Source organism: Leucoraja erinacea, chromosome 2 (assembly GCF_028641065.1).
Source record: "Leucoraja erinacea ecotype New England chromosome 2, Leri_hhj_1, whole genome shotgun sequence".
NCBI lineage: Eukaryota > Metazoa > Chordata > Chondrichthyes > Rajiformes > Rajidae > Leucoraja > Leucoraja erinaceus.
Window position 1 is genome coordinate 117,521,733 of NC_073378.1, and position 14,776 is coordinate 117,536,508.

General features: G+C 40.5%; 1 protein-coding gene across 4 annotated transcripts in view; it reads right to left on the bottom strand.

The window, feature by feature from the left end:
- Positions 1 to 14,776, bottom strand: part of lmbr1 (limb development membrane protein 1) — a 175,962-nt gene that overhangs the window by 110,131 nt on the left and 51,055 nt on the right. For all 4 annotated transcript variants that reach the window (XM_055664412.1, XM_055664404.1, XM_055664431.1 and 1 more), the window contains one exon: positions 8,067 to 8,170. In XM_055664412.1, coding sequence (XP_055520387.1) covers positions 8,067 to 8,170 — 104 coding nt within the window. The remainder of the gene's footprint in view (positions 1 to 8,066; positions 8,171 to 14,776) is intronic.

The window sequence follows — 14,776 nt, forward strand, 5'->3', positions numbered from 1 at the left end:
GGATACAGCTTGACATTTAACAAGGTCTTCCACTCAGCAAGAGCAGTAGCAATAAAACCAGCAGCTTGCCCTGTAGAGAACAGACTGTGAAGACCTCTTTCCATCGTTTAAAAGTAATGTTTGGGCTGGAAACGGATTATGTCATACAAAAAACTCAGCAACTTATAATGTATATTTGGTTATCTATGATTAAAAAAAAAAGTAATTGCATAATTTATCCTCAAATGTTAGCAAAGACAAAAAACAATATTTGCAACAAAATAGTTGCATGGCTCCTTAATACCAAAAGATCAGTGTTTATTTTCATTGGAAACATTTCACAATTATCAATGTGATTCATATCAAGTACAATTAGCACACTAAAGATTGACTTGGTAATGACAGCAAAGGTCTGTAACGAAGAATTGACAAATTCTTATCCCTCATTCAGTTGTCCATCATAAAATATATTGCTGAACGCAGTGTGGTGATCTTGCATTTTCCTACACCAACATCTTAAAGTGCAAATGTTAAATTTGATCCATCCATTACAGGTGATGGACAATTAAAGGCCAATGCAGGGGATCGACGTTGCCAAACAACCCATTCCGGCTAAATTGCTTAATATCCAAGGAAATAAATTCTACTCTCATTTGTATGGATTCCAGAGCCACCTACAAAACTGAAGGCTCTGGTCTCAAACCAATATATCATCCATTCCCATTTCCAAGTAATACAAACTTTCCAAAAAAATAACAGAATAAGCATGCATATCCATTTGCATCCATTGTTACGCAAGTCCGATTTATACTTTTGCAAGTTTCCTTCAAGTTTTAATTCCTAAACTAAATTTATTATGCACTGCCTGTAAACGCCATCACCTCACACTTCATAAAATGCATGTCAGCAGGAATATGTTTTCTGTGCCACCCCCATGCATTCTACAATACCATTACAAAATTAAAAGCTGTTTACAATACCAATTATAATACATCACTAGCCAATTCCAATACTGGAATTCTGCATGACATAGGTTTGCAGAAAGGGATGGGTAGTGCAACTTGTCTTTATGTGGTAGTTTTCACATTGTCAATTAATGCCACAGGTGATTACTTTTGAGTGGACAATTTTGTGAACACCAGCCCAACAGTATCCAGCAACACACAAGAGAAAATTCACAACACCATAAGATAAACAAGTAGTTTATTTTTGCACGCCATGAAAACACAAGTAACTGCACATTTTTGTGAACGTGCGCTCTCTTACATGTGCACCAAAGCAGCAGAACATGAAACATTTTCAGGACTGTTCTAAAACATGATATTTTTCCTAGCTTTCTCCCCCCTCCCCCATAATCTGTCTGAAGTATCCCCATCCAAAACATCATCCATCGATGTGCTCCAGAGATGCTGCCTGACCTGCTGAGTTACTCCAGCATTTTGTATCTTTCCTTGGTACGCTATCTGCATCTGCAATTTCTTGTTTCTTCAGATTAGCTTAGTGCCCTCAAGTTTCAAAGTGACTTAAACGATTAATTTTTGTACTCAACAATTGATGACACTTTTGGACTCTTATCAATGAATAAATGTGACATTCCAGCACACATAAAAATGCATTTGATAAAGCAACTGACAAACTAATTACCTATGGCAGGGAATATGTTAAAAGAAAGCGATCCATTCATTTAACCCACAATACAAGAAGGATGCATTTGCTATTAGTCCTAAATAGGCGAGGGCAACTTGCTTTCACTCTTGTTCAGGAGATAGCTGAAATGTCTGTGGATCAATAAAATCGACTCCGTAGGCCAGGTGGCACGTGAGAGGAAGGATGATGGTATTTTGTGTGGTGTTGCTGTGCTCCCTCCACTACTTTACTTGGCCTTCACAAATGCCTGAAGAAGATGTCAGGTGTTCTGTCCTTTCCTGATTTTGTGCAATCCCCAACATTCCAGAAAAACAATCCTTTTTGTTCAACCTCTCTTTATGGTGAATACCCTCCAATCCAGCTAGCATGCCAGTAAACCTCTTTTGCGCCATCTCCAAAGCCCCCACATCCATATCGCAATGAGGCGACAAGAACTACAGACAATAAACCAAAAATATTTACAAAGCTGCAGCAAGACTTGAAGTTTTATACTCAATATGTTAACCATTGAAGGAAAATATGTTATACACCACCGTTACCCAATCCACTTATGGAGCCGCAGAGTATGAAAACATGCCCAACTCGCCCTTGCCGACCAAGATGCCTAATCTACACGTCCCAATTTCCTACATTAGGCACAATTTACTCTAAACCTTTCTCATCCATAAACCTCTCCAAGTGCCTTGTCAATGTTGTTATAATTCCAAAATTGCAACATCTCACGCTTTTCCAAATTAAACCATGTGTTATTCATCGTCCTGCTAACACAACTAATAAAGACCACGCTGCAATTCTTGCTCACCATTTTCACTGTTCATAATGTTACCATCTTTATTGTCAAATGCAAATGCACAATCATGTCAATGTATTCTCATCCAAATCATTGATATACATGACAAATGTGGCCACTTTAAGGGAGCTATGGATTTGAATTTGAAGATCCGTTTGTATGTCCATGGCAGTCAGAGTTTTGACATTTACTCTGTTCTTTCCTCTTGCATTTGACCTCACAAAGCACAGCATCTCACACTTGCCCTGATTAAACTACACCTGCCATTTATTTGCCCATATTTCCAACTGGGAGTTCAAATACCAGGGAGTCTTTTGACAACCCTCTTCACTATCTACAAATCCACCAATGTTTGTGTTGGCTGCATTCTTGCTACTCAGCTCACCTACATTTTTGTTTGCTCATCCTTTCCCAAGATAACTGCACCCCCCTGAATTGTAGGAGATGTAACACCTGTCCCAGCACTTCCCCTCTCACTTCCCCCCTGGGACCCCAAGCAGGACAGAGCTGCACCTCTTCCAACCTCAGTACATTCAGTGCTCCCAATGAGACACCCATTACATCGGTGAGACCAAACATAGAGAATGCGGCCCTTTAGGTCGAACACTTGCATTCTGTCCGCCAAGTAATGCTGCAGCATCCAGTTGTTAATCAGTTTAACTCTCCTATACTGATTTTTCTGTTCTTGGCCTCCTCCATTATCAGAGTCACCCTGCTCCTTTTCCCGTTGTATCTCTCATCCCAGAGTCCCCCATTTCTATTTCACATTTGTCTTTTACACTTGTTTTGATGCTTTTAAAGACAAGCATAAAACCCGCAGCTTCGCAACTTTTAAGCAAAGCAGACCAAAACAAAGCCATCAAGGATCTTGAATAAATCCTAATATCTCTAACATGAAGAAACATTTCATGACTAATGGAACTAATCTTCCACTGTTGCCCCAAACCAATATTTTCTCTTCAATTGTAGCCCCAGCAATGTCCTACAATCATTAAAGAGAACAAAGTAACCAATTGATATGACTGGGTCATGCTGGGCAAGTGAATATGCTGGCAAAGATATGAAGACATTGCTAAGTTACACAGAGTGCAAATCACTGCAGTCACAAGTTCCAGGGAGCAAACTACACAAGAATTGTCCACTATCTCTGAAAAATCTTAATTTTCTCCTTTTGCAGAAAATTCCAATGATCATTCACCATCCACCAACAAAATGTCTGTCAGTAACAAGGCAAAAAGAGTGATCTTGTAGAAACACCAAACAAAATATGCTTCCAATTTTACATCGTTATGTGTCTACTCGTTTAATGTCTTTTGATGTAACCATTCTCTCTGTACAAGAAACTCTTCTTTCGAGAAACAATTCTAATTAGTGCAAATCAAAACAACTTCCACTTGAAGGGAAAACAAAGATTAGTATTTCAGCCCTACACATGCAATTTCCAGTTCTTTCCAATAACTGGAAGGAAGTTATGCTTGATCATTAAATCTATGCTATTTGGGAATGGCATTCGATGTTCCTGCACAATCAACCAACAAATGTTGATCAATCTTGATGACCTGTATTCAAGTTGAGGATCTTCTGGGCGGATGATGGACTGGGTGGCTTCTTTTATGCTATAACTATTGTTTAATTATTCTATAATCACTGCTGCAACCTCCCCTCACATAATCAGAGATATTCCCTTTGTTCTGTCAATTCCTTCCAATTTCTTTCAATTTAAAAACAATTGAAACTCTCCGTTTCTCCTTTCTGACATAGTGTCTTTGACCAAAAACATCAGCAGTTTCTCTTTTCAGAAATGGCACCTTGCCTGTTGGGTGTTTAAATTATGTTTGATATTTCAGATTTTCAGCATCTTTAAAAAAAAAATGTTCATTCAAACAACTTCAATTGACACAACACAAACCTTTCCATGACCATGATTGTAATCATGTTTTGCCTTTCTGCTGACTGGTCAACATTTCATTGTACCTCGGTACAACGTTACGATAGACTGAACTGAACTCTCCTTTCCTCTCACTTAAAAGTTACACAAAACAATAATTCAGAATCACCTACCAAGCACCGTTCCAAAAGCACAAGTAACACTTCTGCAGCACCTGATTTCTCGATTAATTTTAACGTTGAGCTGCAATCATAACATAATTAATGTTATTGGCAATGGCAGAGAGCTTTATATTAATTAGGTCAATTTTAGGATGCTGACAACCCAGCCAATTTTCTGCAATCTAGAAGAATTTGTGCACAGCAAGATATGCTTTTGCAGAGAGCTGTTGTGGTGACTTCAGGCCTGTATTCCATGCACCACAACAAATCAATTTACATGACATTTTAACAAAGTCAAATATCCCAAGGCACTTCAGATACATTAAACAAATAAAAAAAGATGCTGGGCAGATGATCTAATGTATATATGCGAGAAAATGGGTTTCAAGAGCATCTCAAGTGCAAAGCAGCGGCAAGGTTTAGGGAGGGGATTTCAGTGTTTGTGATCGTGACAGCTAAAGACAAGCTGTCATTGATGGAGCAATCAAGTGGCCAGTATTAGACTGGCACAGCTATCTCAGGAGGATTGCAGAACAATAGATCACCAAATTAGTAGAGGGAACACCATGGGGAGATTTGAAAATAAGTATGAGAATTTTCAGATCATGGCATGGCTTAATTGGAAGTCAAACTAAATCAACAAACACAAATGATGGGACTAAAACAGTGCAAATTAAGACACGAAAAGTAGCATTTTAGTGACCTTAAGTTTATTGAAGGGTGACAAAGGAAAAGGAGAAGATTTTCTTTGTGGCCAACAACCAGGGTTATTAAAATAAATGACTAAAAGACTATCGGCAACAAACTATCAATAATCATGTAATCCTCTATTAATCTCTACCATTTATTCAGTAGTCTGGTAAAGAATTGTCAACTTCAACATGCTTACCAAATTTCCAAAAAATCCTTAAAAGATGAAACAATTAAAATTGCTTTAACGTCCATGATCTGGAACATTACCACCTTTGCTTCGCCAATTAATTAATGCCCTTGAAGGGCTATTGAGCCAAAGTATAAACGATTCCAGTTATCAGAAATTGTACTTCCTCATCAATCAAATAAAAACGTGCTCATAATGACTTAACTATATTTACTTCAACATCACATTTAAATAGGATGAAAACGGATTATTGGCCAACAGATTAAAACAACAAAGATATATTTCTCATAAAATCCTTTGAAATTAATTTAAAATTTTCTTAAATTTAAAGAGCATCATCTTTACTTGAAATAACATTTTCTTTTTTTCCACCAACTTCTCAATATGGTTAGTCTCACTGCCCAAATGAACAGCAAAAATATGCAAGTGCTATTAACACAAAACAGTGCTTCCGTAATCAGTCTTTAACAACAATTTATGGATCATCAATGGGGAGAAAACAAGTTTAAAAAAAAATGAAAGAATGCAATGAAAGAAAGTGACTAAGCAGACTTGTACTTCCTACTGATTTTGAAGTCTCTTTAATATGGGTCTGATACAAATTAACTTCAATGAGCACTACAAAAAAAGTCATCTGGTCGTAAAATACAGTACATGGTCAGTTTTATGTAAGTTTGCCAAAAGGGATGCAAACCAGGACAATCTCAAACTGCGACGCAGGATTGAAGTGTATTAAAAATCTTTTTTCTCATCCATTGTGCTGTCTTTTTGCTCAAGTTTATAGACATGTTGAGCACTAATATTGGCCTCCACTTCCATCTGGTGGATCTAATTAATTAGGCAAGGAAATCACTGCAAATTTCATACTGCTCTCTTTATTGATAGACTTTTTTTTTTTTTTTTAAACATTTCACTTTGACTTAAACTCACAGCTGCTACATGAGAGTTCAGCGTTTTATAATGTCTGGATAATTGGTATAATGGTTTAGGATGCTGATGTCATTTGACTGTTGATAAACATGTGGATAGCATCAACCTCAGACTATATTCCCAGATTTATGCAAACAAAATGTAACAACACAGACTTATTTTGGTGGATTAAAAAGTCTGCCTTCGACCCAAGTTGATAGCATGACAGTTAATAGTTAAACAAATCTGAACTCAACCGTTCAATAAATGGTCTATATTAAATTATTCAATTTAGCAGAGTAAGCCAAAGTAACAGATATTGAATTCATTAAACCATGCTTTCCTTTTATTTTGCAATGAATTTTAAAATGATTTGCTCAACTTTACTTCATTTATCAACATGGAGAAGCGTTTTCGCTGTATACAGGACAACTCAACACACCTCAGTTCATTTATAACCCCATCTGCCAAAATACAACCAAATATCTGGTTTGTGCAACTTTATCATTTGGACAGCCTATGCAGACAAGGAGAATCCAATTCACACAGCAGGTCCAGGAGACATTTTACATTCTAAGATAAAGTCACATTCAGCTTGTACAATATTTATGCTTGCATGGTCAACTCAAACTGTGGAAATGAAGGAAGAAAGCAGCAGACCCGAACCAGCCACATCCATGTTAGAAGGTAATAAGACTTACAAGCAAAGTTAAACATAGCCTCGAAGTCTTTCCAAACAAGAAAATAAACTCAATCCATTTAACATTAAATGAACAGGTTATTGTGCAATAGAACCAAGAAAAGTTTAGTCCAGTTGAATAATAAACTGTGACTGCATCAAATTCTCACAAATTATAACATTTAAATATTTGCTAGTCATCGATCTTTGGTTGGAATAGTGTGTTGATTTCTGGTTACTACCTGTTCAAAAATTTGGTCAGGGTCTAGAGTGGGTTAAGAAGAGCCTTACAAAAATACCACAATACCTAATTATGCACAAAGTACCAAGAATTTGACATTTCTTCCCCGTTTTCCACAAAGCAGAGAAAGTTAAGGAGAACTTCAATACAAAAGTTCAAATAAGAGAGTTAAAAGAGAGAGAGCTAACATAGAATCCATTGGCAGATGGCTTGGTAACCAGAGAGCAGAGTTATTAAAATCTTTTGCTGCACACCATCGTAGGCAAGAAAATGTTATCGGAGTTACAATGACCCGATAGGTCTCTGATCTCACAAGTGAATTGGGGAACAAAAATACACTTGCATTTATAAAGCAAATGATTGCATCTTTCATAGTGCCCTCTATAATGTTTGGGACAAAGAGCCGTCATTTATTTATTTACCTCTGTACTCCACAATTTGAGATTTGTAATAGAAAAAAAATCACATGTGGTTAGAGTGCACATTGTCAGATTTTAATAAAGGGTATTTTTTATATATTTTCATTTCACCATGTAGAAATTACAGTATTGTTTACATAGTCTCCCCATCCCCCCCTTCACCATTCACTGTGATCATGGCTGATCATCCACAATCAGTACCCCATTCCTGCCTTCTCCCCATATCCCTTGACTCTGCTATCTTTAAGAGCTCTATCTAACTCTCCCTTAAAAGCATCCAGAGAATTGGCCTCCACTGCCTTCCGAGGCAGAGAATTCCAGATTCACAACCTTCTGTGTGACAACGTTTTTCCTCATCTCCGTTCTAAATGGCTTACCCCTTTTTCTTAAACTGTGGCCCTTGGTTCTGGACTCCCCCAACATCGGGAATGATGATAATCACAAATTGATACTTACTCAGAACAAAGTCCTACCTTTTTTGATCCAGCAAATCCTTCAGATTCCAAGAAAAAGTAGGCAAAAGGCATCAGCACAAATAAAGAAAGGTTGGAGAAAAGTGATACAAGATTCCATAGACCTAGAAAAAACATAAACGGCATTTTACCAAAAGATTCAACATTCATAGATCTACTGTGCCCTCCATAATGTTTGGGACAAAGACCCATCATGTATTTATTTGCAGAGCCCCATACACCATTAAAAGTGTCAATGTGGTCGAGAGCTTCATGTTCTTTTTTTTATATAAATATTTTTATTAGAAGCATGTATACAAATAATATGCGACAATTTAATTACAGATTTCTTACATGGCTTCAGTTTTTTTTAAAGAATAAAGATAAAGGGAGAAAAAGATGAGCGAAAGTGATAAGAGAAGAAAAAAAAAAAGAAAGAAAAAAGGAGACACAGAAGGAAACTACCAATAACAAGATTTGGAGATAGATCCGGGAAATGTTGAGTATAACTATTCATTCCAGTTCCAAACTCAAGTTTCAACCCTGATTTTGTGTTAAACCAATTTACTTTTAGAGCTTCATGTTCTACATGCTAATGTTATCAACTTGTCCTGACCAACCATATTGATGCTATAGCCAAGAAAATACCCTGGAGAAAAGGAATAGGTGCATTTCGGATCGAGACCTTACCTCACTCCTCGAGTCTAAGGGTCTCGACCTGAAACATCACCTATTCCTTTAATCCAGAGGTGCAATCCGACCCACTGAATTACTCCAGCTTTTGTGTCCACTTTCAGTTTAAACCAGCATGTGCAGTTACACATGAAAACACCCTAACGTCTCCACTTCCTCAGAAGACTAAAGTCGTTCAGCTCAGTTCCAATGACTCTTACTAATTTCTACAAATGCACAGTAGAAGGTATTCTATCAGGAAGTATCTAATTTAGTTTGGCAACAGTTCAGCCTGAGACTTCAAGAAATTACAGGGAGTTGTGGATGTCGTCCAGCACGTGACACAAACCAGCCACCCCAATCACTCCACACTTCACACTGCCTGAGGAAAGCAGTCAACATAATTAAGGATCTTTCTCACCATGGTTATCCCCTCATCTCTATTCTCGGGTCAGGTAGAAGATGCAAAAAAAAGATAAACTTGAAAGCACACACTAGCAGCGTCAGACCAGCTTCATCGTGGTTATCATCAGACTGTTAAACAGTCCTCCTGAGGCTAATTGGTGGTCCTTATCTTCCAACAGAAATCATTAGGACCTTGCACTTAAAAATAAGTTCACTTTAACTTTAATACTGTATTTTACACTGTGGCATTTTATTTCTCTTTACACTACCAGTCGTACTGTGTTTGGTTTGATTGTACTTGGGAATTATGATTTAACTGGGCTTGATAGCATGTAAACAACAGCTTTTCACTATCTCTCAGTAAATTGAAGATAAACCAATAACAATATTTTACGTTCCTTTGCCTTGCTGCATCTCTCGCAAAGGCATTACCTCAGACTTGTTTAGAATTAAAAACTTTGTCTAAAACCTTGCTGAAATGCATTCTATATCAAGTGTACTGACCTCATTCCTATTTGCCACCTGGAGAACATGGAACAGTGGTCCATACCCTCCAATCCCTGCCATTCATTAACTCTCCAAATGCCTCTTAAACATTGCTATTGTTTCTGCTTCCATCACTTCCTTTAGCAGCATATTCCAAGCAACCACCATTGGGCAAAACAAACAAACAAAAAATAAGAAAAAAAAATTCCCCTTGGGTCTTAAAATTCCCCATAAAGTTTGTCCCTCTTACCATAAAAGTGTACCCTCCAGTTACCTCAAAGAATTCAAATTATATTTCCCTTTACAAATTCATAGCTTGTCTCCCTGAACAAATAAGCGCCTTTTCTAAATGAAGGTGTACATTGTCCTCAAAACTGATACCAATAAATTTCATGACTGAAGTTGAGCTAATTAGCCTGTTCTGCCCTTGTCCATTCTCTAATCCTCTCCATCAGCCCAGTAGCCAAGAGAAATAACACATTGTATGCAATGGTAGACAAAAATGCTGGAGTAACTCAGCGGGTGACGCAGCATCTATGGAGAGAAGGAATAGGCAACGTTTCGGGTCGAGACACTTCTTCAGTCGGAGGTGGCGGTGGGAGGGGGTGGAAAAGAAAGAGGTGGGTACAATAGACTTGTGGGAGAGCTGGGAAGGGGGAGGGGAAGGGGGGGAGAAAGCAAGGACTATCTGAAATTAGAGATGTCAATGTTCATACAGTTGGGGCGTAAACTACCTATGCGAAATATATGGTGCTATTCGTCCAATTTAACTAATGACAGAAAGGTCAGATTCATAATGGGAGGGGGAGTTGAAGTGCTCAGCCACCAGGAGACCAGGTTGGTTAGAGCGAACTGAGCGGAGCTGTTGGGCGAAGTGATCGCCGAGCCTGGGCTTGGTCTCGCTGATGTAGAGAACTTAACACCTGGGGCAGCAGATGCAGTAGATGAGGTTGTTGGAGGTGCAGATGAACCTCTGCCTCACCTCGAAAGACTGCTTGGGTCCTGGAGGAGTCAAGGGGGGAGGTAAAGCGACAAATGTAGCATTCCCAGCAGTTACAAGGAAAAGTACTCGGGGAGGGGGTGGTTTGGGTCGGAAAGGACAAATTGACCAGTGAGTTATGGAGGGAACGGTCTCTGCTAAAAGCAGAAAGGCGAGGAGATGGGAAGATGTGGCCAGTGATAGGATCCCATTGGAGGTGGCGAAAAAGCACAAGGATATGTTGTGGTTATATGCAAATGCTTCTTTAAACAGCCTAGAATACATTTCATCACCCTCTTCCCCCCACCACTCCCGACTCCTGTCCAGGGCTCGAAATTAGCGGTTAACCGGGTGCCACTGACCACCCAAAGTGCTGCCGGGCAACCTAAACGCCGAGTCATTTTGCCCGGCTTGGCACTGCAGATACTGGTTTATACCGAAGACAGACACAAAAAACTGGAGTAACTCAGCGGGTCAGTCAGCATCTCTGGAGAAAAGGAATGTGACGTTTTGTGCTGGCGACGGCTGCATTGCGTGGGAAAGATGCTAAGTGTGGCGTGACGGAGGGTCGGAGCGAATGACGGGACCCGTACAGCAGCAGCGGCTCCATCTCCTCCTCCTCCCGCCCTGATAACAGTCGATGCCTGCCACTCCGCCAACCAAAGGCCGACAACGGCGCTTTCAAAACAAACCCTTGAGTGAGGGATGTGTCGGTCAGAGACGGAAGTGGGAGGGGACTGGGGGACTGAGGATAGAGCGCAGTGATTGAAGGAGGGAGACATGCCAAAACACACACGGCAAACCTGCACCACAGCCAGGATCGATCCCGGCTCTCCGGCGCTGCAATCGCTGCCGAACCGCCACTGGACCATCCCCGTCCGCACCCGAGAGCCCCCCACGCCCGAGGGTGGCCAGAGACATCAGGAGTCAGATGGGGGCGTTGCCCCCAGGCCCACAGCCAGCGCAGAGAAGCAGCGTTAAACCCAGCTCAACTCGGCCTGTCCCGCCATGTTAACTTACAGCCCTGCCTGGATTTACGGGAAATATGTCATCAGTCCAGGCATGACAGGCAGTTGAGCTGCATTTAGCGCTGGGTTGAGCCGCCGAAGCATCGCGCGTGTGTGAGTGTGCGTATGCACACGCGGCCGCCAAGATATTGTGTCCCTCCTTGTCCCCTCCATAATTTGATTGCAATTTCCGTGCCAAACAGGTGTTGTCCGAGGAGCGCTGACCTTCCTTCCCACCTCCTCTGCCCCTTCCTCTCTCTCCCTCTCTCTCCATCCTCCTTATCCTGAGACCCCTTCTCTCCATCCCGCACTGATCTCCATTCCTGCCTATATTCAGTCCTCACTGACATCCAGTGAGCTCCCCTCCTCATCTACTCCCCCCCATCTATCCACCTCGCATTGATTCTCCTGCCACTCATCAATCCTACGCTTGTCCCCCAATTCACCCTGTACTGACCCCCTTCCCATCCATCCTGCATTGTTCCCTTCCATCCATCCATCCTGCACAGATCCCCCCCTATTCAATCTCTGTCATCCCCCGTGCTCTCCCCTCACAATTTTACCTACTCCAACCAACACGCACTAATTCCCCTGCCTCAATCCATCCATTCCACACCGATAGCCTCCTCAATCCCCCCCCCCCCCCCCCCCCCGCCACCGCCACCTATCCACCCTGTACTGATTCACCCCCCCCCCCCGACCCTATTGTGCTGGAAATGTCTTCAGAGCGAACATTGACTATGTTTGATAACGGAATGCAATCAAATATGTTTTAATTCCCAATGTTATTATTTGTTTTAATCCATAAAGATAGATTAATTAAATTGTGAACATGCGAAACATTAAAACCGCAGTGTTCGATTGTCACTGCTACCGTTGACACGTTATTACAGAATTCATTTTAACGGCAAATCAACGCTAATAATATGGAGTATCAGTACTGTAGTTATTTAATGAGCAACATTCACAACTATACTTTGGGATTTATCCAGGTTTTACTTCTCCAGTCAGTCATATACACCACAAATTTGGTCAGGAGATATTTCAGTTGAAATTTTAACATTGATTCTGAAGTGGGAATGATGGAAAAAGCGTTTATCAACAATTTTTTAAAGATTTGTTGCTTGCAAACTGGGTATCTTCATTGCTGTTCACAACACATACATCTAATCTGAATGTCCGGTAATGTGGCGTCTTGACACCTTTAAACATATTACCAAAAGAACATTTGCTGCAGTTGTGTCCGTCGGCCATCTCTTGTTAGTTAGTGTAATCGTTAACCAGTCAGATGGGTATAGTCAGTTTTAACAGCTATTATCATAAAATGCCTTTAGAAAATTCCTTGCAACCTGTATATTTTGTTGTGGATAAATTATGTGGGAAGCGAGAGTGTTTCTGTACCAATAGCAATAACGACCCATGCTATGGCCATGTCATGTTAATTTTTGGTCCTTCACAGAAACCATGCTTGCATCAATCTGTAGTGTGCATGGTTAAGCATATATGTAGTTGAGGCCAGTTGATTGGCTATATTTAAGAGGGAGGTAGATGTGGCCCTTGTGGCTAAAGGGATCAGGGGGATGGAGAGAAGGCAGGTACAGAATACTGAGTTGGATGATCAGCCATGATCATATTGAATGGCGGTGCAGGCTCAAAGGGCCGAATGGCCTACTCCTGCACCTAGTTTCTATGTTTCTATGTTACCATGGTCCAGGATTTATTGACACGTTGATCATACGATGAATAATCCAACCACATTTTTGTTTGGAAGTGGAAAGAAATAATAAAAATTGCATTAATTACAATGTGTAAAAAGAATTGAGATACTTGGCTTGACTTTTAAAGGGCTTGCTTGCAACAGTTTTCGGATGGATAAAGTGTGAATAAACATTTTATTAGATAATGACTGTTTAATTGCAAACTTGGCGCTCATTCCGTGATTTCCGCTTAGTGGCAAGATGGCGCCGATGACGTAATTTCCGTTTAGCGGCAAGATGGCGCTGAGTGCGTCATTGCCGGTTCGTGCCAAGATGGCGCTGACTGCAGAAGGCACAGAGTGAAGATGCCGTTGAATAATTCAAGAGAGCTGACTGCCTTGTCTATGATGAGTGTTTGTTGGACGTTATTTAAAGCACGTTTCTGCTTCAGCAGTAGCCTCGACAAGAGGCTTTAAACGTTTGAATCATTCGGTTTACACACTATGTTCACCACGTTCTTAAGTTACTTGGCATTTTAGTATTAGTTGTCTGCGTGTGAGCGAGTCGGTGCGCAAGTGAGCGAGTCGGTGCGCGAGTCGGTGCGCGAGCGTGCGTGCGTGTGTATATAGGGGGTTGCATATACAGTCTCCCACCCGGAGACGACAAAGGGCTTGACAAACAGAACCGCTCAATCCATCTGGAGGACATCGCAGTTAATGTTGTTAATACACAAAACGTGTACTTTCCTACCTGTTAAAAACAGCCAAATGGTGAATTTCTGCGCTGTAAATAATTGTGGAAGTCAGGGTAACCGTGAGAGACATCTATCCTACTTCAGAATTCCAAAAATGAAGAGAAATTAAGGTAAAGAGAAGCGAGAGCTGAAGGGCCAACAACAGCTAAAGTGCTTGGCGAATTTTGGCCATGATTGAAAATATTGGGAATTATCGCGTTCGCTCACTGCATTTCATCAACAGTAAGGCATTGTGTTTATTCTTGATTCCTTTGGTATCTAAAAAGTTTCAGAAGTGATAAATCTGGCTGTAAAATTTAAAAATCGCTCATGGTTCTGAAATGGGTTTTTACATGCAAAAAGCAAACGCTTGTGAAGCTGAATTTATCATTAAAAAAATCTCCAAACTTACGAGTGGTGTGTGGAAAAGTAAGTTTTCTATCATTATGCTATTGAGATATATATTTTGGCAAATAATAAAATGTCCTGACAGCTTAAACACCCATTCCCTTTCAATAGGATATTATCAATTTGCTGAGGTTGATTATGTCCAATTAACAGCTAACAATGATACCATTCCTTGGCTTGCATCTGAGTAAAATGTAATTCAAAACCCATTACGGTTTGCATTTTTTTTTAAGGATACTGCCAGCCCATCGGCTGTGAGTGACTGAACAGCCAGCCCACCAGCCGTGAGTAAGTGAACTGCCAGCCCACCAGCCATGAGTGACTGCACTGCCAGCCCAATAATC